The 25,682-nt window shown below is 43.0% G+C and overlaps 1 protein-coding gene across 1 annotated transcript in view; it reads right to left on the minus strand.

Annotated features, from left to right (window-relative positions):
- Positions 1–989: 989 nt before the first annotated feature.
- Positions 990–25,682, minus strand: part of IL13RA2 (interleukin 13 receptor subunit alpha 2) — a 44,177-nt gene continuing 19,484 nt past the window's right edge. Inside the window, exons 5-10 of the mRNA XM_073543454.1 lie at positions 24,140–24,257; positions 20,022–20,206; positions 19,165–19,310; positions 18,738–18,885; positions 9,067–9,175; positions 990–4,705 (exon numbers count right to left, since the gene is read on the minus strand). Of these exons, the coding sequence (XP_073399555.1) occupies positions 4,627–4,705; positions 9,067–9,175; positions 18,738–18,885; positions 19,165–19,310; positions 20,022–20,206; positions 24,140–24,257 (785 nt within the window). The 3' untranslated portion in view covers positions 990–4,626. The remainder of the gene's footprint in view (positions 4,706–9,066; positions 9,176–18,737; positions 18,886–19,164; positions 19,311–20,021; positions 20,207–24,139; positions 24,258–25,682) is intronic.

Consider the following 25,682-nt stretch of genomic DNA (forward strand, 5'->3'; position numbering starts at 1 on the left):
ATGAGTGTGACCAAGTACAGACATATCCTGGATGAAAACCTCTTCCAGAGTGCTCTGGACCTCAAACTTGGCCAAAGGTTCATCTTCAAACAATACATTGACCCTAAGTACACAGCTAAAATAACAAAGGAGTGGCTTCAGAACAACTCTGTGACCATTCTTGACTGGCCCAGCCAGAACCCTGACCTAAACCCAATTGAGCATCTCTGGAGAGACCTGAAAATGGCTGTCCACCAACGTACACCATCCAACCTGACGGTACTGGAGAGGATATGCAAGGAAGAATGACAGTGGATCCCCAAATCCAGGTGTGAAAAACTTGTTGCATCATTCCCAAAACGACTCATGGCAGTACTAGCTCAAAAGGTTGCTTCTACTCAATACTGAGCAAAGGGTTTGAATACTTATGACCATGTTATGACCAGTTTTTCATTTTTAATAAATTTGCACATTTATGTTTTTTCAGTCAAGATGGGATGCAGAGTGTACATTAATGAGAAAAAAAAGAACTTTTTTGAATTTATCAAATGGCTGCAATGAAACAGAGTGAAAAATTTAAAGGGGTCTGAGTACTTTCTGTACCCACTGTATATATGTTTAAGGTGAGAACTATGTTTATCTTTAAAATCAACATTTTCTATGGGATACAAAACTACAAAATACTGGAAAACAAAACATGATTTGTTATTTTGCACACCCAAAATGTAATTTCCTTCACAAATTCATTCAAGACCATGTTGCAAACAGGAGTACACCCCAATGAAATTCTTAGTAGCAAAGCTAAAGTTTGGACTACAAAATACTAATTAACAAGAATTAAACCACAGGTAAGTCTCATTATTCATTAAACAGTTGTCCACAGACAGATGACCATAAAAGGGCAACGCTTAACAAAGAAAATCCCTTCCCATTTAATGCTGCCTGTCAGCAATGGCACCCCATGATGAGAAATGTCACAAGACCTGAAAAGAAATATGCACACGAGAGAGTTGTAGATTGGAAGATCAGCAAAACTTTATTTACATATGAGAATACTGTAGAAAAATTTGTACAATAATTTAACAGAGATAGAACTGCAACCAGCTCACATAGAGGTCCAGGCCACAGAAATTAAAACCTAAATAGGAGCATCTTCTCATAAGAATTGTTAAAGAAAAGTGAAATGCAAGTTCACTGCAATAAGCTAAAAAACTAGAAGGCCAAACCAATCAGCATGAGTGTTTCCCATCACACAATAAAGCATACACTGCAGAAGAATGATATGCATGGAGTGTCAGTCACGAAGGAAGTCTCTCCAAAACCCATACACAAAAAAGCCACCTTCTATTTAAATCATAGAATCATAGAATCGTAGAGTTGGAAGGGACCTCCTGGGCCATCTGGTCCAACCCCCTGCTCAAAGCAGGATTCGCTAAATCATCCCAGACAGATATCTGTCCAGCCTCTGTTTGAAGACTTCTATTGAAGGAGAACTCACCACCTCTCGTGGCAGCCTGTTCCACTCATTGATCACTCTAAGTGTCAAAAAGTTTCATCCCATTGCTTCTAGTCTTTCCTTTTGCAAATGAGAATAAAGTTGATCCTTCTGCAGTGTGACAGCCCTTGAGATATTTGTAGACAGCTATTAAGTCTCCTCTCAGTCTTCTCTTTTGCAAACTAAACATTCCCAAATCCTGCAACCTTTCCTCATAAGACAGGGTTTGCAGACCGGTCACTATTCTGGTCGCTCTTTTCTGAACTTGCTCCAGTTTGTTGATGTCTTTTTTAAAATGTGGCGCCCAAAACTGGACACAGTATTCCAGATGAGGTCTGACCAAAGAGGTGTAGAGGGCAATAATGACTTCACGTGATCTAGACTGTATGCCTCTGTTAATACATCCTAGAATTGCATTTGCCTTTTTTGCTGATGCATCACACTGTTGACTCATATTCAGTCTGTGATCTATTAGTATACCCAAGTCTTTTTAACATGTGCTGTTGCTTAGCCCTATTCCTCCCATTCTGTATATGCTTTTTTCATTTTTATTACACAGATGTAGTACTTTGTATTTTTCCCTGTTAAAAAACATTCAGTTAGTTGCTGCCCACTGCTCCAGTTTATTTATATCTTTTTGAATCCTCTCTCTCTTCTCTAGTATTAGCTATCCCTCCTAGCTTTGTGTCATCAGCAAATTTAATCAGTTTACCCTCAATTCCTTCATCTAAATCGTTGATAAAGATGTTGAACAATACAGGGCCCAGGACAGAGCCCTGTTGTACCCCACTTGAGACATTCTTCCAACTGGATGTGCAGCCATTTACGACCACTCTTTGGGTCTGATCACTAAGCCAGTTATGAATCCACCTAACAGTTGCCTCTCCATTCCATACTTAGTCATTTTTTCAATAAGGATTGTGTGAGATACTTTGTCAAATGCTTTGCTGAAGTCAAGATATACTATATCTACAGCATTTCCCTGATCCACCCAATCAGTGAGTCTGTCATAGAAGGAAATTAAGTTAGTCTGATATGACTTATTAATTACAAACCCATGCTGACTCTGTTTAATCACTTCATTCTTACCCAGGTACCGAAATACATGTTGTTTAATAATTTGTTCAAAGATCTTTCCTGGTATAGAAGTCAGACTCACTGGCCTATAGTTGCCTGGGTCCACCTTCTTCCCTTTTTTGAAGATAGGAACAACATTTGCTCTTCTCCAGTCTTCTGGGACATCTCCGGTTCTCCACGAATTTTCAAAGATTATGGAGAGCGGTTCAAAAATGTCTTCTGCTATCTCCTTCAATACTCTGGGGTGTAATTCATTTGGACCTGGAGACTTGAATTCATTTAGGTTAGCTAAGTGTTTCCTCACTATATTCCTGTTTATAGATATCCTGGATTCTTCTATTCCCTTAATAGGACAGTGAATATTTGCCAGAACCAATGCTGAAAAATATGAATACTGCTGAGACTTTATACTCTGGATTGATGATACCAAGATAAATATTTTTGGAACTGATAGCTTCAAAACTATGTGGCGTCACAAAGGTGAGAAAAATACAATGTGCCTATAGTGAAACATGGTGGTGGCAGTGTCCTTATGTGGGGCTGCATGAGTGCTGTTGGTGTCAAGACCTACATTTCATTGTTTGTATCATTAATTCACAGTTGTACTGCAATATATTGAAAGAGAATATGCTACCATCACTTCATGCCCTTGATAGATGTACTTTTCCAACATAACAATGATCCAAAACACATATGTAAGGCCATTATTGCAGTTTTGAAGAAGAACAGGATGAAAGTGATTCAGTGGCAAAGTATCTCCTGATCTGAACTCAACTGAAAAACTTTTAGGAATTCTGAAGAGACAAGTTGTCATCACTTCTCCATCCAGCATTCAGGATCTAAAAGAGGTTGTTCTTGACAAATAGAAAATGATAGATTTCGCAATATGTCGCCATCTTGTTCATTCCATGCCGAGAAGACTTAGTGCTGTCCTTAATAATCATCAAGGGCAATCAAAATACTAGATGTAGTTGTTTCTGATGTGGTAAAATTGAAGATTTCATGAAAGTTATATTATGAACCCTACTTTCATGTTATGAGTTAAAAAAAGTTCTATAAAACACAGTCAAGTAAAAATTTGGTAAATTGTTCTTGTGGTCAGTGAGATATTGATTAAAGTCTTAATTTTCAAAGGAGGTGTACTCATTTATGCTGAGCTATATAACATACATATACATTGTACTTTGCAATTGTTTTGTTCGGATATGGGAAAAATGCAGCAATTTATGAACACTTCTGATCACCCATTGCCTCCCAACCATCAGTGATATTGAAATCGAGGCTCTGTAGGGTTCACATCATCACTTGCAAAACTCCTTGTTCTTCATTAACGATGTCCTCAATGGTGAGAAATACAGGCAGATATTTATCCATCATGCAATACTATAAGGGAGGGTTCTGAGCTCCAAATTTATTCACAAGCAGTACAATACTCTCAAACATACAGCCAAAGTTATTAAGAACAATCTAAAGTGTAAAGAACAAAGAGTCCTGGGAGTGATGATCCAGCCCCCACAGAGCCCTGATCTCATCATCCAGTCTATGTGAGATCACATAAAGAGACAGAAGGATTTGCTCAAGCCTCATACACAGAAGATCTGTGGTTAGTTCTCCAAGATGTTTGGAACAATCTACCCGCCGAGTTCCTTCAAAAACTGTGTGCATGTATATCTAGAAAAAATTATGCATTGTTGTTGTTTGGAAGGCAACAGGCAATCACACCAAATCTTCATCTTATTTAGAATTCTATTTTGTTCATTCACTATTAACATTCAGTTTTTTTAAATCATTTTTGAAAATTTGCAACATGTTTTCCCCATTTGCCTATAACTTTAGCACAGTAGTGAATATATTTAGATTGCAATTTTACATTTGAACTTGATGACCTGAACCAGCTGTTAAACCCAACCAGTAATGTGTGCTCCTCATTATAAGTGTCATGTTAAAAAAAAAAAAGTCTTCTGGACATTTATAGAAACCAGTTTTTTTCAGTGCAGTTTAAAAAATAAAAGAACTTTTCTCTGAAAAGAACTGTTCTCCTACTCTCAGGACACCTATAATCCAGAAAAGTGAGATCAACACTTAAGGTTATGTCCGGAATCAATTTCATATACCAGCTCTTTTGCCTTGCATTGCAATTTCTTCGACCACTGTCTAAAAGAAAAAAAATATAGAAACATTAAAAATACATATCATTATCATTGCAATGGCTAAAGGAAACCTGACATTAGATTCATACAGCTACAACCAAAGGGAGCATGATTCAGACACTGACTGCGCTATTTTATCTATGTATATTTTACTCATGTTGAGACATTTAATAATTTAATAAAAAATATACTGTGAAAAGTCAGTCAAGGATTATGCATCTCAGATGACTAGTCCAAGGGAAGTCCCTGATAGCGTCTCATCACATAGCTCCCCTAGATTGACTGGTCTCTCCCCATACACACACATACGGGTGGCACGGTGGCTCAGTGGTTAGCACTGTAGCCTTGGAGTCCTGGGTTCAAATCCCACCAAGGACAACATCTGCTAGGAGTTTGTATGTTCTCCCTGTGTTTGCGTGGGTTTCCTCCGGGTTCTCCGGTTTCCTCCCACACTCCAAAAAACATACTGATAGGGAATCTAGATTGTGAGCCCCATCGGGGACAGTGATGATAATGTGTGCAAAACTATAAAACGCTGCGGAATATGTTAGCGCTAAATAAAGATTATTATTATTATTATTATTGGGAAAGACCTGTCAGTTTAAGGATGGGTAAAAGTCATAGGGGACCTGGCTCAGACATCCTGTGAGACACATAGTCCCCAGATGGCTTTTCAGTGTTTTATCTAAGGCCAGAGTCATCCAATTACCTGGGACTAGAGGTGGGCAAACCCAAACAAAATGTTTGGCGTTCGTACCAGACATTGACTGTTTGGGCCTGAACACGAAACACAGACTTTATGTGGAAGTCCGATGCAGTGTTTGGGTAAGTCCACTGAAGTCCGATGCAGAAGGAGAGAGAGAGTTTTTCTTTTCTTACCAGTTTGGGTAACCATATGTTCAATGGGGTTCAAGTTCTGGTGGAAGTTTGGGTACTGTTCTGCTACCTGAACCAAACATTCTAAAAAGTTTGGGTCAGGTATCAGAGTCCAAACTTACACTGGTCTGCCCATCCCTACCCATGATTGCTCCGTTCGAAGGTTGTGTTGCCCACTGAGATAACCCTCTCAATGTTCCCATTTATGACATGTGGGGATAATTGTAGAAATGAGCGCATCAGGCAAAATCCGAATTCGCCCATTCACACAATTTTTCCTCTACAATTCGAGTTATGGAGAAATTTACATAATATGTAAGAAGTGAGGTAGAATGAAATAAAAGCCTTATATTCACCTTACTGCTTATCTCTCCAACCCCACTGCATCTAACCATCACCCATTCCGAACTCAAAGGCTCTTCTGTTACAAGCCACTTGTGATGACACTCTTCAAGCCTCTCACATATAGCTGTGACTTCCAGTTCTGACAAGGCCTGGGAAGGTTCAGTGCAATTACGATGTTACTATGTGCAAGGTGACAATGTTATGATGTCACGACCATGCAAAACCAACCCGGGCGTCATCAGAGCCGGAAGTTCTGGGTTAGGCCGGGGTCACACTGGCGAGGAATACGGACGAGTGCGAGGCGCTAAAAGCACGCATTAGACACGGACCAATGATTCTCTATGGGGTACCTCGCGCCAGCCGTATATTTCTCGTGCGTATTCTACGGTCCGTGCCAATCGCCACATGCTGCGATTGTCAGCGTACTACGGCTATAGTATGCCAATGCAAGTCTATGGGTGTGCAAAAAATACGGATTACACACGGACCACATGTGTGACCTGCGAGAAATACGCAGGTCTTTTGGCTGGTGACAGGAAATGGGCCAATCCATCATCAGGAAGCCTAGACATGCAAATGAGCTCAAAAAGTGCTCCAGACATCCAGGAAGTACACCTCCACGGAGTACAGCAGCATCATGGCGTCCACTTACATTAATGTGGAAATGTTAATAGTCCTGGTGCAGGAGCGTCCCGAACTATGGGACCAACGTGATGCCCATTATGCCAACCAGGCAAGAAAGGAGGAGTCATGGAGGCGTATATGTAGGCAAATGTTCTATGACTTTGGTGATCGGCCACGTGAGGAGCAGCAGAAAATTCGTAAGTACAAGCCAATAAATGAGTAAAAGTACCGCACAACAAAAAATGAATATAGAATCAGCACTCCCCTTCCTGTGCTTGTACTTTTTTCCTCATGAGGCTGTTAGATTTGGATGTGACACGTGGTTTCACACAGTCATAATTTGGGTTTAGGCCACAAGCTCCTCATCCTCCTAGACAAACAAATTATTAAGTGTAGCTACTTGATACATCAACTAAAGAGACCCTGTGTATCTGCCCAATTAGATATGCCACCATGGACTTTTCTGTGTGTGTGTTAATTTCTTTTGACTACATCAACCACTGCACCAGGGCAATTGGAAAGAGCAGAGGCTAAGCTGAGGGCTAGAGTTATTAGTCTGGAAAGTGGCCAAAAACCATCGTCCTGCTCAGCCTATTAATATCAGCCAACAGCTGTCTATTTAGCTTTTGCTGGTTATTAAAAAGAGGAGGGACCCCACATCATTTTTTGGGGGGTTCTCTTTTTTAATAACCAGTAAAGGTAAAGCATGCAACTGGGGGCTGATAATAATAGGTTGGGAAGCTCCATTTTTATTGGCTGCTTGCCAGACTACTTCGACCAGCTCACAGCTGTCTGCTTTCCCTTAGCTGGTTATTAAAAATAAGGGGGTTCCACACAATTTTTTCATTTATTGATTTATTATCTAAATACATGTACAGTAAACTACACACAAAAATTAATGATTATATATCTCACTGACATATTTCTGTTTACCGTATATACTCATGTATAAGCCGACACATGTATAAGCCGACACCCCTAAATTTGCCACAAAAAAAAAAAACTGGGAAAACTTAATGACTCACGTATAAGCCTAGGGTGGAAAATGCAGCAGCTACTGGTAAATTTCAAAAATAAAAATAGATACCAATAAAAGTAAAATTGAGACATCAGTAGGTTAAATGTTTTTGAATATCCATATTGAATCAGGAGCCCCATATAATGCTCTATACAGTCCATTATTGCCCCATAAGATGCTCTGTACAAAATACGCCACATATAATGCTGCACAAAGGTTAATAATGCCCCATATGCTGCCCCATAAAGGTTATGGCCCCATAAGATAGTCCATAGATTATGCTCCATAGATTATGCCCCCATAAAATGCTCCATAGATTATGCCCCCATAAAGTGCTCCATAGATTATGCCCCCATAAGATGCTCCATAAATTATGCCCCATATGCTTCCACATAAGATGCTCCATAGATTATGCCCCCATAAGATGCTCCATAGTTTATGCCCCATATGCTGCTCCATAGATTACGCCCCCATATGCTGCTCCATAGATTATGCCCCATATGCTGCTCCATAGATTACGCCCCATATGCTGCTCCATAGATTATGCCCCCATATCCATATGCTGCTCCATAGATTAAGCCCCATATGCTGCTCCATAATTATGCCCCCATATGCTGCTCCATAGATTATGCCCCCATATGCTGCTCAATAGATTATGCCCCCATATGCTGCTCCATAGATTACGTCCCCATATGCTGCTCCATAGATTATGCTCCCATATGCTGCTCCATAATTATGCCCCATATGCTGCTCCATAATTATGACCCCATATGCTGCTCCATAGATTATGCCCCCATATGCTGCTCCATAGTTTATGCCCCCATATGCTGCTCCATAATTATGCCCTAAAAGGCTGCTCCATAGTTTATGCCCCAATATATTGCTGCTGCCGCTGCAAATAAAAAAAAATGACATACTCACCTCTCATTGCTGGGGGCCCGGTGCCAGGGCCCTGAGCAGGCGGTGACAGGTTCTGATGTCACCACTGGCTCAGGACCCCGGCAATGGCGATAGTTACCGATCCCCGCTCCATGGCTGCGCATCGCTCTGTCTGCCGGGTCCCTCTATCAGTGACATTCAGGCAGAGGGCATGGCGCGCACTAACTATGTCACCGTACCCTCTGACCTGAACATCACAGACAGAGGATGCGGAGGACAGAGCAGTGTGCAGCGATGGACCGGGGACAGGTGAATATAGCTTATACTTACCCCCTCCTGGTGCGGTCTCTGCAGCCCCTCTGCTTCTCCCCCACCGATATTTTAGCCCAATTGGAATTTTTTTCTCGTTTTTCAGCACATTGTATGATAAAGCGGATTGTGCCATTCTAACTACAACTCATCCTGCAAATAACATGCCCTCATATTGTTATGTCGATTAAAAAATCATAAACTTATAGCTCTTTGAACACGGAGAGGGAAAAATGGAAACATAAAAATTAAAATTGTCCACGGAGGCAATGGATTAAAGAAATAAAAGAAACAGTTGACGTTTCGGGACTTACCTCTTCTTTCTAACTGTGTATACACATGCAACAACACATAAACCTGTGAATACTGAGATCACCGCTGCAATACTGTATAGCCACTTGAGATCAAGCTCTGAAGGAGGTCCTGTAAGGGAAACCAAAACCAAAAAGAATTATTGATAATTGGGGTTTTGCAAGGAGATAAAATAAAACCATTGGCATCTAAGATTACTGTAAATAACAATATTCACACTTTATCATATTTTTAAAATTGGGAATTTTTTAAGAGGGTGTCCCATGTTCTTAATCGGGCACACACTGTTACCTGGCCTCCAGGCTTCCTTCTTGCTAAGGAGTGGTACACTCCTGATTGATTGACAGTTTGGTTTAGTGGCATGGTTGCACCTCTGGCCTGAACTGTGCACTTTCCAATGCTGCGAGCTTTGTTCCAACATCAGCGGAGCTGACTGGATCAAGAGATCTGACCAGCTTTCAAGCAGTTGTTACAAAATGGAACAAAGCTTCTAAGCCCTGTCAGAATGCAGAAGTGGCCAGGAATCTAGGCAATGAGCAGTAAACTATAAAATTTAAAATTCCTCCATTCGAAAGAATAAACAGATAAACAGATAAATTGCAAAGTTGGTTACTTTTACAAGATTTTGCAATTCTAACCATACAAGAATTTGAGACAACCTCATAATTTACTTTGATTAACCAGTTCAGAACTGGGCATTTAACACCCATCTCGTCCTCATGCACTTTCTGGCCAGGCATATTATCAGTTTGTATTGTACATGCACTTTCAACATTCAAAAGCTCTAAAAAAAAAGATCAGATGTTCAAATAATTTTTAACTCTTTTTTGTGATACATTGGGCTTAATTTTTATGTCATTTTTATATTTTATTTTTTTATGTTCATATCAAGAAAAATTGGAAATTTCTATTTGTTTGTTTGCTTTTTGCTTTTTTTATGACCACAAAGGACCATTAAAAACAATTTAAATTGTGTTTTTGTGAAAAATAATTTTTTATGTTTAACATGTGTTGTTTTTTTTTCCCAGTTAAAGGCAGGACTATAAACAGCTATTCAGACTGGTGGGATTTTTTACAGTTTTTTTTATCTTGCTTTTTTCATTTTTTTTTTCATTTATTTTACAATCCCGCCCTAGTGCAGTCTTAGAAGACTCATCGGGTGGCACTTGAACAAATTAATACATTTTTGTCATTGCTGATGTACCTTGTAACTGGGGCTGGTATAGGAGATCCAGTTCCAGGGGAAATTTAGCTTCTGACTGCATATCATAGCTGATAAGGTCTCCAAGGACACAGCAGCTCCTGTTCCTTCCCTACACCCAGCAATCACATGATCACTGGGTTCAGAGGAGGAAGTACTGTCAGTACAGAATGATCAGATAGGTAAACATGATAATAAATAATGTCTGTCTTCTCTGTGGGGAGTCAGCTTCCTGCCCCTACAGCTGCACATATTTGTGAAAGACTAATTGGAGAAGAAGCAAGTAATGAGTGCTAATAATGAAAACTATCTAAATTTTATTAAATATCAAAAGAGGTAAAAAGTGTATAAAACAGTACCAAAACATGGGGTCGCACATCCTGATGGGGGTCACCTGCTCCATTCTTGTAACTTACATGGTAAGCCTTCCTTGATTAGTGTTACATACTTGTATTAGGTATTTTTGATTTAGAGCGTTTGGTGAGGCATCCCAGGGGGTTCTTTGTATTATGTCATTGTCTTGACAAATTGCTTTCTTACTATGGAGGGGTTCTCCCCACCCATTGTGCTATCATCTTGTTCCCTCTATTATCATGTTTTGGTACTGGTTTATACACGTTTTACCTCTTTTGATATTTAATAAAATGTAAATATTTTTCATTATTAGCACTCGTTACTTGTTTCTTCTCCAATTAGTCGATGCATTATAGAGTGAGTGCAGCATATTAGGGGTGTTTCTTTGCCACTAGGCTCTTCACCCCCTATTGTTACTACTATGAAACTGGATTGATGTTTAAACATATTTGTGAAAGCTGCTTAATCAGCATTAACATTTTAGAATGTCATAGCATGAATCATAGAATCATGGAATGGTAGAGTTGGAAGGGACCTCCTGGGTCATGTGATCCAACCCCCTGCTCAAAGCATGATTTACTAAATCATCCCAGACAAATGATAATGATAAAGTGTAGTCTGCCCAGACATATATAGCCTTTGGATGGTCCAGAAGAAATGTTTAAATTCTTTTATTTTTTTAGCTTTTGTCTAAATATAGTTCTTTCAGTATACAAAAGTTTATTTATCTTAAGTGTGTGATATTTATTTAACTAGTTAACAAATTATGAAGACTGACTTATCAACACATAGCTATCTATGAAACCTCAAAAATGCATGACTATAAGTATTATGGATAAATAGGTAAACTAGGAGTTAACAAATTAAAGAGGTTTTCTCAAGTTCTTAAATGGTTAAAATTGCAAAGTGATTGTAAAAGCAAGCAACTCTGACATTTACCTCTTACTATTATTTTTAACTCTATTGGGTACAGCTAGTGCCTTACCAACCACCTCTGTAGCCTTAGAATGGCCAATTACCTGGGTAACTAAGTAGGGGGCAGATGTGTTGCAGATGTGGTAATCGCAGGTATGTGGGATGCAGTGACGAGACGGGAGCCGGAGTGAACTTAGAATATAACTTATATACTGTATATATATATTTGTATCTATACGGGCTATCTCGAGTAACTGGCAAGCTAACAACAGTTATCCTCGCAGGGATCAGAACAATAATATACAGGTAACACGTTAACGAACATCCAGTCGGAATCGGTAACTATGAGGCCATGGTAAGTCCTACTACGGATCCAGGAACTACGAGTTATCAACTATAATATGTCACTTATCCTCCTCTGATGTCCGGCAGAGTTGTGGTCGGTGTCTCTTTGGCGTCTCAGTCGCTGGGCCCAGCCGACGAAGAGTTGGCGCAAGCTTCTGGCGTTCCTATGCCCAGGTGAAGTGTGGGCACAACAGGCCCCTGAAGAGTTCCTCTGCATTGCACCTCTGCGGAGGCGGGATGGCGATAGCTGGGGCCCGGGGTGTATAGGCCGCAGCCGCAGGCTGGGGTCGGTCAGGCACTGGAGGACACGGGTGGCGGCGGGCAGGCCACAGCTGCGAGCTGGAGTCGGGAGGCGGCGGGCAGCCCGCAACTGCGGGCTGGAGTCAGGCAGCAGCGGCGACCGCGGGTGGCGGCAGACAGGCCGTAACCACGGGCTGGAGTGACAGGCACGGGAACGCGGTCGTGGGGTCGGTGTCCCTCTGCTGGGTGACTCGGTGCTGTCTCCTCCCTGACCGTGGTGAGTCTCTCTCCAATCCCTCTGGTCGTCGCTCACTCCTTCTGGCTATGGCTCTCTGGCGCCCCCTAGTCTACCTGCTCCTTCTCTCCCGCTCTGTCGAGTGCCCCCTGCTGGCATTCTCAGCCCTTTTTATACCTGCTCAGCCCCCTCTCCTTCTAGAACTGTCTCTGGTCCTTCCTCTAATTATGTCCCCCGGAATCAGTCTCTAGGAACCTTGGTGACAGTCTCCTTGGTACCGGTCCGGTTACACAGCGGGGACTCTCCTTTCTACACTCCCCCATCCTGTAAGCTCACCAGTCCTCGAGCGAGGGCTTGGAGGGGTCTGGCTCTGCCTTTTCATGTATAAGTCTTTTCTGCCACATGAACTGGTCATGTTCATAGCGTTCGGGGAGTTTGCCAGCTGTGGACCACTCGGAGCGCCATGGTTCGACTGTGGTGGAATCTTCTGGGGTGGTGGAAGATGGTGGATTGATTAGGGGTGTTGGTGTATTGGTTTTTGAAGTGTCCGTTTATACTGCTGGAAGGTCTTCCTCATCGTCTTCATTCCATACTGTTGGCGGAGGTTCTGAGGCCTGAGGAGGGTCTCAGGTCATTCAGGGTCTGTGGAAGTACAGGGTCTCAACATATTGTGATGTACTGTTCGGGCAGGGTGATCCCCCTCTTTTTCAGATTGTATTTCGTACACTGGCCCATCTGGGCTCACTCGTCACAGTACTCGGTAGGGATTTTCTTCCCATCGGTGTCCCAATTTGTTTTGGGGGCGCTGATGTCATACGAGTACATGATCTCCTGCCTGGAATTCGGTGGGTTGGGACGGAGTCTTCCCCGGATGTTCCAGGTCCTGTATGAACAATCCAGTGCAGGGTTTGTAGCCGATACCGGTGATTCCGGACCCACGAGGAAACTCCCGTCCATGGTTGCTCCTCCTCCGGATTCAACTCCATTTCGGTGATCCCCTTGCCTTCCCGCCGAACTGTAGCAAATACAGGGTATAGCCAGTGACTCGGTGTACCCGGTTGTTATATACCCAGACCAATTTGGGGATGTATTCGGGCCAGCGGGCTTTTCAGTCGTTTTCCAGGGTACATAGCATTTGGATTAGTGTCCAGTTAAATCGCTCGCAGGCCCCATTCCCTTGGGGATGGTATGGTGTGGTTCGGGATTTATCGATACCGTATAAGCGATGTAGTTCTTCCATTACTTTTCCCAAGAAGCACGTCCCTTGGTCTGAATGGATTCACTGGGGGCAGCCGTATACTTGGATAACGTTTTTACATATTGAAAATGCGGCCGATTCTGCTGTTAGATCTTGAGTAGGGGTCACCACGGCGAATTTAGTAAAATGGTCCACCATGACTAGACAATGCTCGTACCCCTGGTGAGCAGGGCCGAAGGTTAAATAGTCTATCATCAGGAGTTCGAGGGATGCCGCTGTCACTATTGTTTGTACGGGAGCCTGTTGCTCAAGTGGTTTAGTTAGCTCACACAGGCGGCATGTGCGACAAACTCCTTCCACTTCGGCTTGTAAACGGGGGTGGTAGGCTATTTGTTGTAACCACTGAAAAGTCTTTTGTGCCCCAAAATGAGCCCCTTTTTCGTGAGCCTCGCGAGCAAGTTCAGTGAGCCGGGCTCCCGGTACTACCACCTGCCAGGCTGTTGTTGATGTTGTGCGCAGCACGGCCTTTCGGTACAATAGTCCTCCTTTTATTACCAGTTTCTCCCACTGGCACAGCATTAGCAGAGTGTCTCGAGTCAATGTCTTTCTTTGGGAGTCATTGGGTAGCTGTCTTGCAGCTACCCATTGACGCAGAGGGCCAATCTCTCCATCTTCCTGCTGCTGTTGGATCCATTTATCTCGGGATTGTTCTAACATGCCCCTAGAGGGTCCTGTATGGGATTGCTCTCTGGTTACGGCTGTGATTCCAGCTCTTTGTCCCGGCTTTGCCCAGGGGCCGTACGTCGAATTCTAGAGAGGGCATTCTCTGCTCGCCGTTTGTAGATGATTTTATATTTGAATTTGGCCATCCGGGCCACCCACCGTTGTTCTAGGGCTCCCAATTTGGCATTGTCGAGGTGGGCCAGCGGGTTGTTGTCAGTCCGTACCACTACCTCAGAGCCTGCCAGGTACTCCACGAACTGCTCCGCCATCGCCCACACTACCGCGAGAAGCTCAAGCTTAAAGGAGCTGTAATTGTCGGGATTGCGTTCGGAGTCGTAGAGCGATCGGCTACCATAAGCCATCTTGGACTTGTGACAATACAGCTCCCAGCCTGTATAAGCTCCCGTCAGTGTGCAGTATGGATAGCTGCGAGAAATCCACATAGGCCAACACTGGGGCTTCCGAAAGCGTGGTTTTGAGATCTTGGAAGGCCTCTTCCTGTGGCTCTTGCCACTGGATTTTCCAACCATTGGCCCCAGCAGGGGCCCCCTTCAACAAGTCCTCCAGGGCTCAGGCCCGGCGGGCGAAGTTTTTTACGAAGCGCTGGTAATATCCGGCCAACCCAAGAAAGGCTCATACATCTTTTACCGTCTAGGGAGTAGGGCACCCCTGTATTGCGGCAACCTTCTCCATAGACGGCCTTATGCTGTTGGCGGAGATGGTATGCCCTAGGTATTCGATCTGCATACGGAACAGGTGGCATTTCTGGGGTTTTACCTTCAACCCGTACTTTTGCAGCCGACCGAGCACCTGCCCCAACCGCTGCAAGTGGTCTTCAAATGTGGGAGTGTAGATGATGATGTCGTCCAGGGATATCAACGTGGCCTTGAAGTTGAGATATCCCAGACATCGCTCCATTAGCTATTGGAAGGTCCCAGGGGCGTTGGCTAGCCCAAACGGCATACGATTAAATTTGAACAGTTCCATGGGCAAGATGAACGCGTTCTTGGCATGGTCTTCCTCCCACATTGGCACCTGACAGTACCCGCTGGCCAGATCCAGGGTAGAAAAGTACGTCACCTTCCCCAGGGCTGATAGGGACTCCTCTATACGGGGTAGCGGTTATGAGTCTTTGATGGTACAGGCGCTCAACTTTCGGTAATCCGCACAGAACCGCAAGGTGCCATCTTTCTTTCTGACCAACACAATGGGGGCCGCCCAATGACTTTGGCTTTACCGGATAACCCCTTTTCGCAGCATTTGGCCCAGTAGTGTTTTTACCTCTTGATATAGCTGCGGAGGAATTTGTCGGTGTCGCTTCCTGATAAGGGCCGTTCCTTCGGTGGGAATGCTGTGCGTGATGGCCAGGGTGCACCCAAAGTCGTCTTCGTGATCGGCAAATACCTCTCGATACTGGCCCAGGAGTGCTTCTACTTGTTGTATTTGGGCAGAGGTTAGGCCAGAGAGTTCTGCCCGCACTTTCGCTAGGATGGCTTGGCCCTTCTCTTCGGGCGAGGACCCGGCGGTTTGGATGGAACGAATAGTCACTGCCCATGGGTCTCCCGCCTTTACTTTTAGCTGTAATGCCGGGGTTGGAAGCACTTCCTCCAGAGGTTTCACCAACTTCGCCAGTTCAGCGCGTGGTTTTAGGATGATGTCTTGATCTTCTAGGTTGACACAGCGCACGAGAACTGTCCCCTTCCTCACAGTGGCCAAGGCGCGAGCCACTAGGACTCCAGGGAGTAGGTGCTCTGAGAAGCACGGCTCCACCTGCACTTCTACTCCCTCCAAAGGTACATGGGCCTGAACGGGTAGGGCTACCATGGTCTGCCCTGGCGGCAGCACGAGCTGAGGGGCCGCCAGTGTGATCACTCTCCCCAGCACCTCTCCCTCCTGGCAGTTCTGTAGGACCTGTGCCCCCCGCACCAGTTGTTGGAAGACCTGCCCTTTGGGAGTGCGGGAGCCCCATTGCTTCAGGGTCTCTTGTGTAGGCTCACTAAGGAGTAGACTGCCAAACTCCCTCAACATGTTCATACCCAGGGTGACAGGTGTTTTTTGCTTGCATCTCCCTGGGTCAGAACCACACCTCGGCGGCTGAGTTGCTTGCCGCACAACGAAATTTGCATCCAGGCTATTCTGACGACAGGGACTGCTAGCTGGTTAGCGGCTAGTAGCCTTATCACGGACCCCCACTGGGGCCTCACAGCCTCGGGAAAGTGCTGCCGGAAATAGGTCTCCAGCATGGTCGTGACTTGTGACCCCATGTCCACCAGACAGCGCACTGCATGTCCTTCAAACTCTGCCCATATCAACAGACACTTTGCAATCAGATCTTCAGGACTTCCACCACCCTGCGTCGAGGGTTCTGGCTCCGAGTGGCATCCCCCCAGCTCAGAGCCCTTTAGTTTAATGGCCACCGGGGTGTGTTGTGAGTTCATTTTCCCCTTCACTACTGAGGCCCGAGGAACTCCCTCTTCTGGTAAAGAAAGGTAGTGAACCTGATTATCAAACACCTGAGGCTGATGATGATGACTGGCTGAGTGGAGTTACTGACTGGATATAAGGCTACCGACGCCCTTCTGCCCTGCGGGTGATTTCTCTGTGGGATCCTTGGAGACCAGTCTGAATTCCTGCTCCTCTAAAGCTAAGTTTGCTGCTCGGCTTTTTGCATTTGTGCTTTGACTTTGTTTTGCTTTGTTTTTCTGGATTTCTGCCATTCCCTGCTGGGGTGTGCTGAATTCCTTTAGCTCTGTCTTCTGAAAATACCTGAGTGCTGATTTAGTTTTTGAAGCCTAGCTGCTTCAGGGTCTTTTTCATATCAGCTTGTTGGCTTATGTCTTTGATAGGGTTTTTGAAGATTGCAGACAGCAGCCTTCCTGTCCTTTCCTATCTAGGTAGTTTTGGGCCCCGATTTTGCTCAGTCTATCTTTCTGTCTGTGTTAGTGTTTTCATCTTGCTTCACCGTCATTATATGTTCGGGGCTGCCTATTGCTTTGGGGTCTGCTCTGGGGCAGTTTAGATTTCCCCTTTCTTTCTTTAGGCCTATTTAATTCTCCGGCTGTGATCGAGGGGTCTAGGGCATCGTAGGAACCCCCCACGGCTACTGCTAGTTGTGTTGATAGGTTCAGGGGTCTGCAATCTGATAGTTGCCAACTTCTCTGGTTTTCTGGACTTAGCTTGTATTTCTGTTTTTGCCTCCTACGGTCACTCAATCATAACAGGGGTGGGTATCTCCCACATCGCGGGCACTCTCTGGCAAAGTGGCCCAGTTTGCCACATTCAAAGCATTCCCGAGGTCACAGGGACTGACCACCCATAGGATTGCAAGGGCCGGGCCGTCCCAGGCGGACCACTTGTGGTCTCGGCCCTTCTCTTCACCTCGGCCAGCTCGCCCCTGATGTTCTTCAAGTCTTGTTTAATTTCTTCCACCCATTGGGGCTCTCCAATGGCGTTCAAGGAGACTTCAGTGCTCCAGACTTTTCCCACGGGGACTGTCAGCCCTTGTTCTTGTTCCCGTGCGTGCACTTGACTCCCTCCCTCTGAGAAAGCCATACGCAGGTTTACCCGGACTCGATCCCGCAATGCCTGTTTAGTCAGGGGGTCTCGGAGCCCAATCACTAAGAGATCACGTAGGGTTATGTCAATAGGTCCTACGCCTACACCATCCTTTCACTCAATAGCCGTGTATAGCTCCTGAAGGAAGTTCATGTATTGGGTGACCGTCTCCCCTTCCCCTTGCATACGACTGAACAACCGGGTTCTTAATTCTCCCACGTCTGTCGGGTCCCCATGAGTCTCCTCCAGTATCTGTAAGACCCTGATAAAGGTGTTTCGCTGTCCCGGGGGCCTCAAGATCACGGAATCCCAGGCCTCCCCGTCCAACGCCATTAGGGCCACTTCTGCTTCTAGGTCAGGGATCATTTTTTTTTCATGTGTTAGAAAAAGAGGAGCATAATGGAAATTATAACAGCAAGGGATCCAGGCTAGGGAACATTATACAAGGAAAGGGCACAAAATGGAGGCTATTATACAAGAAAGGGGTCAAGGATTGGGGGGAATCACTGTATACCAGGTAGGATCTCAGGATGGGGGACATTAGACCACTAAGGGGTCCAGGATGTGGAACATTATTACAGAAAGAGGCCCAAAATGCGTGACACTATTACCGAAAGGGCCCAGGATTGGGGACATTACAGAAAGGAGTCAGGAATGGGGAATATGATTGCAGGAAGGGGGTAGGATGTGGGACATTATTACAGGAAGGTGCCATGATGGGGACATTATTACATGTAAATGGAGGGTGGACACGTATGTCTTTATAGGATCTAGAATGCTACAAAGGCCCATACATCTGACCGACATGGAGGTGGGGGGCCCAGGTCCAAATTTGACACCATGGCCCATTAGACTCAAATTATGCCACTGGCTGCTACAAACCCTCATTGCACTGTTCAAATATTACCTGTCCAACACAATTCTGGGCTCCAGTCGCTCCAATATCCATCATCAGCACAATATATGTTAGCTTTTCCTCGGACACGTAGACAGGAGTTTGATATCTCAGATCTTTTAACACTATATTGACTGCTTTCCTTTTGATTAGCAACAGTCTGGAAAAAATTTATATACAATGTTATAACTAAAATTTCAAACAAAGATATAATAATCCAACCTAATTTTCTTGGCCTTCCAAAATGAGTGAAAGTTTACAAAATTGGTTATTTAGGGATTCTCTAGACAGGTGCACAGTATTTTTGGGACTCATTGGCTACTCTGCTATGTAAGAGAATGGCAGTACTATAAATGGAGATGTAATAGTTGGCAAAGTGTAATATAGGCTGTGTATTGGGGCCAAGAAGCAGTTTTTAGAAATTACAAGTAATACGAACCTGCCACATATCCATTTGGTTTTTGGACTGGATCTCATATTGGAAACAATGAGCAGGAAGTTTTCCCTTGGGTTCTTTCCAGCTCAGGACTAATTCATCAGATATGTCCATGGTCAAATTTAGATTTTCTGGTATACCAGGTTTACCTATCAAACACATGACAAATTGGAATTTGTAGTTTTCCATGAATTTTCTACTGTTCAAAATAAAACATATTTCTATACATTTTCCACAGACGTATCTGTAGGAATATTTGTGCTGATCAACCATAATATTAGAGGGGTTTTCCGGGCTTCTTGTAAAAGTCTGCAATGTGATTGCACACTTTTGGATCCTGATAGTGTGTGGTGTGTACACTGCTAGGATTCACCAACATTGCCAGTGAGAGCGGCTGGTCACATAATTGCAAGTATGTGATTTGCATACATGCAAAATCCTGGATTTATAAATGGGTAGTCCTAGACTGGTTTTGAAAGTGGCTGATAATTATGTATGCCTTTGGAATGTTATAACAAAATTGCCTCTGTGTTCATAACTTAGAGGGATTCTCTCTTGAATCAGTGATTGTAACTTGTACCTGAAGAAGAGGTGACAAGAGTTGGTGTTACAATTTGCTTTCTGACCCAGCTAATTCAGTTGGGTCAAGAGTTGGAGATTTCCCATTGAAATGCCCTAACAGGATGGCTTTAAATATGTAATTATCAAGGAATTGTGACTGTCTATTCCTTCACCACTCTATACTAACCGCCATGCGGACTTGTGTTGGCCTACAGACACGTAAATATTTGTCTTGCTATTCTTGTCCAATAGAAAGTTATTTTATCACAATTAATAATACTTAATTATTTTTATCTTACCTATATTCTGTGCCTGTAAAATAAAGTATGATGGTCTTATTGGGTCCATGCCTGGAATTCCAGTGACACAAATAAACAGGTCAGAAAACATCTCGAATACCTCACGTCCAAAATCACATCCTGTGTTCATTTCATTCCGTGTCATGTACTTTTTACACTTCTTCTTCTGAGACATTCCATCTTGCCTTCAAAATAACAGATTGGAGGAAGTGTTCACAAGTAGACCACATATGCGCCAATATCTATCAATTTCATTATTTACTGTGCTGAATTGGTCATCTCAAGGGATACTCAGATCCTTACAGACCACAACTTTGAGAACTTTTCATGAGTCCAACACATTAACTTCAATATATGGCTGTTATCGATGAGTGAGCGTGCTTAAATAATGTCTTATCTGAGCATTCTCGGTTGTTATCCGAGTATCTGAACATGCTTGTATATTATGTTCAAGTCCCTTTGGCTGGATGATTTGTGGCTGTTAGACAGCCTCAACAGATGTGGGGATTACCTGCTTGTATGGTGAGTGTAGAAAACGAACAAATGTTACTAAGCATAGAAAGTAGAAAGGAAAGAAATCTAAATTTTCAAGCAAAGAATAGACAAATTTGTAAAACCTATTGACCACATGATCTATTGCACATTCTAAAAGAATGAAATAATCTTATGGCAAATAGTGATTAGCGAATCTTTTGAAATATTCAGAAAAATTCAGAAAACACTCAGACCGAAGGAAAAGGGATCCTAACAACTAGGAAAAGGTCAGACTGGACACCTCCACCTGGACGCAACCCTCATTTGGATAAATATATAGACTCCTTCAGACATTTGATAAAATCCAAAATCATAGACACTAACAGGAGACAAGCATCCAACATCAGTGCCCAGGAGAGAAAGGCCATACGGTCTTTAAAAACCAACAAAGAAAACGTCAGACTACATGAAGGAAGCAAAAAGGCAACTTATGGACACACACTACTATAGAAAATTGGAGTCGGATCCTACACAGTACTATTACAAGGAACTAAACAAGTTGGTATCTTGTCTGCCTGACCAGTCCATAAGAGCCGGTGATGACCTGATACCAGAGAGTCCAAGAATAGGGATATTCTACATGCTTCCCAAAATCCACAAATCTGGAAATCCAGGAAGACCAATTATTTAATGTGTGGGCACCCTCACTGAGCAGGTATCTGGATGGGTAGAGGGTATTCTTAAACCACTGGTGAAGGATACACCTAGCTACATTCAGGACACAACTGACCTATTGAATAAACAAGCAGCAATAGGTTCTCTACCAGAAGCAACCATCCTGGCCACCATGGATGTGGAATCTTTGTACTCTAATATCCCACACCAAGATGGATTAAATGCCTGCAAATTCTTCGTGGAAAACACAGGGACTGATGCTGATGCTGTGGTGAAACTTATAAAATTCATCCTCACCCACAATTACTTTGAATTTGACAACAAAATCTATCTACAGGAGACTGGCACAGCTATGGGAAGTAAAATGGCTCCACAGTATGCAAATCTTTTCATGGCCAAGCTTGAAAGCGACTTTTTGTCCTCATGCCCCATCAGGCCCCTGGCCTACTACCGCTTCATTGATGATATTTTAATCATCTGGACGGAGTCTGAGCAACAGCTAAAGACGTTTCACGAAGAGTTTAATCAATTTCATCCCACCATCAATTTAACACTCAAACTACTCCAGCACTGAGATTAACTTTCTGGACACCATCATTAAGCTAAAAAAACAATGAAATAGAGACATCCCTGTATCAGAAGCCAATCGACCGTCCAACATACCTTAAATGGGACAGTTTCCATCCAAAACACATAAAGAACTCTATTATCTATAGCCAAGACATCAGATACAATCGTATATGTTCCAACCCCATGGATAGAGACAAACACCTTGGTCGCCTCAAAAAGACCTTTTTGAATCAGGGCTACCATCCAAGAACAATTGAAAACCAAATTACAAGAGCCACCACAATGTCAAGGAATCACCTGCTACATTACAAAGCTAAAGAAGAAAATAACCGGGTGCCTCTAGTAGTCACCTACAACCCAAATCTGTAAGTGCTAAGGGGAGCTGCACGGAAATTACAACCTTTACTACAAAAAGATGCCCGATTACAATCCATTTTTCCAGACCCCCCCACTACTGTGCTTTAGGCAGCCCCCAAATCTAAGAAGCATCATTGTCAGAAGCTCCCTGTCCTCTTCAACAGCTGGAGGAACCTTTCCTTGCAACCAGAAAAAATGTAAAACCTGGCCATCTATAATGACCACGGACAAGATAAAGATCCCCAATTCACATCAGGACTACAAGATCCCAGGTACTTTCAGCTGCATTACATCTAATGTGGTGTACTTAATTATTTGTACTAAATGTCCAACAGGGGGTCTGTATGTGGGGGAGACAGGGCAAAAGCTTAGAACAAGGATGAATGCTCATCGTCACACAATAAGAGAAAAAAGAATGGATCTACCTGTGGCAAAACATTTTTGTACGCCTCATCACAGCAACATGGATATGAAATTACTGGTATTGAAAGGTAACTTCACATCTCAGAGAGAGAGAAGAGTATAAATTTATGACGACCTTTGACACTTTCAATGATGGAATGGATGTGCCGCATGGATTTATGTCTTTTTACATCAATTAAGGAATATGCTCCTAAGACCTTGTGGGGGCATCACAACACATTAGAAGACCCCAATCAGAGGACAATAAAACATCCGGACTCCTTATCTATGAACTGGAGCAATATTTATGTTTCTCCTTCTCCCATAATGATAGTTCTGCTTCACGTCACTTGTCTCATCTATTGCATTTTTTCTGTGCTGTATTGTGCATAAATATGTGACTCTTCAGATTTTGAATTAGTCTATGCCTGATGAAGAGACCTGAGTAGTCTGCTTGCAATGTGTTACCATCTTTTCAGTTAGCCATTAAAAGGTATCAACCACTGAGGACTCTCAATTCTGAATATTTTTCTTTTGAAATATAAATTTTGACCAAAATCTGATTAACCACTAACTGAAAGTACTCCAAAAGCTTTCAATCACCATGAAAAGACATCTATGACTCTTCTACCTCTCTCTCTCAATATTAAGGAAGTCTTCACTGTTGTGCTTTCTCAGATTATTTGAACAGTTTATTTTAGTGTTTTATTGCTTTCTAACTCTATTGCTAAGATGTGAGCAATGGCGTTATCTCACTATGCAGATTCAAACCCAATTTAGCTGCTGCATTTCCTGCCTCTGCTTTTATACTGTTTTACTTTCGTGAAAGCTGCAAGGCATAATTGAAAAGCCTGAACAGACATGCTGGGGTTATGTGAGCTTTGTGCTATGTCTAAAATTGCTGTGGCAAATTTATGTGACTTGCAAATTGTGCACATTAAGTAAAGTCCTAAAAACGTAACATAAGTTATATTCACATCAATCGATTTGCTCATCATCTCTAATGGTTAGAAATGTTAGTTATGGACAGAATACTGTTGTGACACATCTGTATACTAGCTGTGAGTAGCTATGTGGCTCCTTATTTATAGCGGCAAACTTTTAGACATGCAAGTTTCACCATAAATTCAATGCTCATCTCTAGAAACATTTTTAAGAAAATGATTTATAAATTTATAAATCCCTAGTTCTGCCTGCATTGTCATTTTGACCTAACCTGAGTCTGCCCTAACTTTTTAATCAGGAGCATAGCACCAGCTTGCTAACTCTAATTACAGAAAGGGGACAGTATGGGTTAAATTATTGCAAGTAGTGACTAGGATGGGGGGACATTAATACAAGAAGGGGCCAGGATGGGGACAACATTACATGAAGCACAACTGTCTTTATAGGAACTAGAATGCTATAAATGCCCATGTATCTAACTAATATGGAGGTATTGGACCAGGTCCAAATTTTGCCTTGAGGTCCATCGGACTCTAATTACACCACTGGTACTGACTATTAATAATAACTAGCAAAGATATTGAAAATCAAAGAACTAATATAAGAATCATATTGTAAATGTATATAGTCAATAAACTTTATTTGCTGAAATTAGAATACCCCTTCAATTCAAATTAAAGATGACAAGTGCTTACCAGTATAGTAGCTCATAGTTGTCAATGCTACCGAGTACACCAGCTTTCCATTCACATTTTAGGTTTTCATATTTATGATTGATGCACCTGAAGTCTTTCACTTTTGTTTCAGGAGCTCCTGCAGAATAAGAGATTGCCAAATTTTTTGTCTGTTATACATATCAGTATTAGGCAAAACCAAATCAAAACCATTCCCTTACAATTAGGGGTGTTGTCTCATTGTCTTCGACAGGAGTGCACTGCTCCACAGCCCCCAGTTACAGTTGTGGCCAAAAGTATTGACACCCCTGCAATTTTGTCAGATAATACTCAGTTTCTTCCTGAAAATTATTGCAAACACAAATTCTTTGTTATTATTATCTTCATTTAATTTGTCTTAAATGAAAAAACACAAAAAGAATTGTCCTAAAGCCAAATTGGATATAATTCCACACCAAACATAAAAAAGTGGGTGGACAAAAGTATTGGCACTGTTCAAAAAATCATGTGAGGCTTCTCTAATTTGTGTAATTAACAGCACCTGTAACTTACCTGTGGCACCTAACAGGTGTTGGCAATAACTAAATCACACTTGCAGCCAGCTGACATGGATTAAAGTTGACTCAACCTCTGTCCTGTGTCTTTGTGTGTACCACATTGAGCATGGAGAAAAGAAAGAAGACCAAAGAACTGTCTGAGGACTTGAGAAACCAAATTGTGAGGAAGCATGAGCAATCTCAAGGCTACAAGTTCATCTCCAAAGACCTGAATGTTCCTGTTTCTACCGTGCGCAGTGTCATCAAGAAGTTTAAAGCCCATGGCACTGTGGCTAACCTCCCTAGATGTGGACGGAAAAGAAAAATTCACAAGAGATTTCAACTCAAGATTGTGTGGATGTTGGATAAAGAACCTCGACTAACATCCAAACAAGTTCAAGCTGCTCTGCAGTCTGAGGGTACAACAATGTCAACCCGTACCATCCGTCGGCGTCTGACTGAAAAGGGACTGTATGGTAGGAGACCCAGGAAGACCCCACTTCTTACCCCGAGACATAAAAAAGCCAGGCTGGAGTTTGCCAAAACTTACCTGAAAAAGCCTAAAACATTTTGGAAGAATGTTCTCTGGTCAGATGAGACAAAAGTAGAGCTTTTTGGGCAAAGGCATCAACATAGAGTTTACAGGAGAAAAAAGAGGCATTCAAAGAAAAAAACACGGTCCCTACAGTCAAACATGGCGGAGGTTCCCTGATGTTTTGGGGTTGCTTTGCTGCCTCTGGCACTGGACTGCTTGATTGTGTGCATGGCATTATGAAGTCTGAAGACTACCAACAAATTTTGCAGCATAATGTAGGGCCCTGTGTGAGAAAGTTGGGTCTCCCTCGGAGGTCATGGGTCTTCCAGCAGGACAATGACCCAAAACACACTTCAAAAAGCACTAGAAAATGGTTTGAGAGAAAGCACTGGAGACTTCTAAGGTGGCCAGCAATGAGTCCAGACCTGAATCCCATAGAACACCTGTGGAGAGATCTAAAAATGGCAGTTTGGAGAAGGCACCCTTCAAATAT

Source organism: Dendrobates tinctorius, unplaced genomic scaffold (assembly GCF_039654945.1).
Source record: "Dendrobates tinctorius isolate UK_male_01 unplaced genomic scaffold, ASM3965494v1 ptg000133l, whole genome shotgun sequence".
Taxonomy (NCBI): domain Eukaryota; kingdom Metazoa; phylum Chordata; class Amphibia; order Anura; family Dendrobatidae; genus Dendrobates; species Dendrobates tinctorius.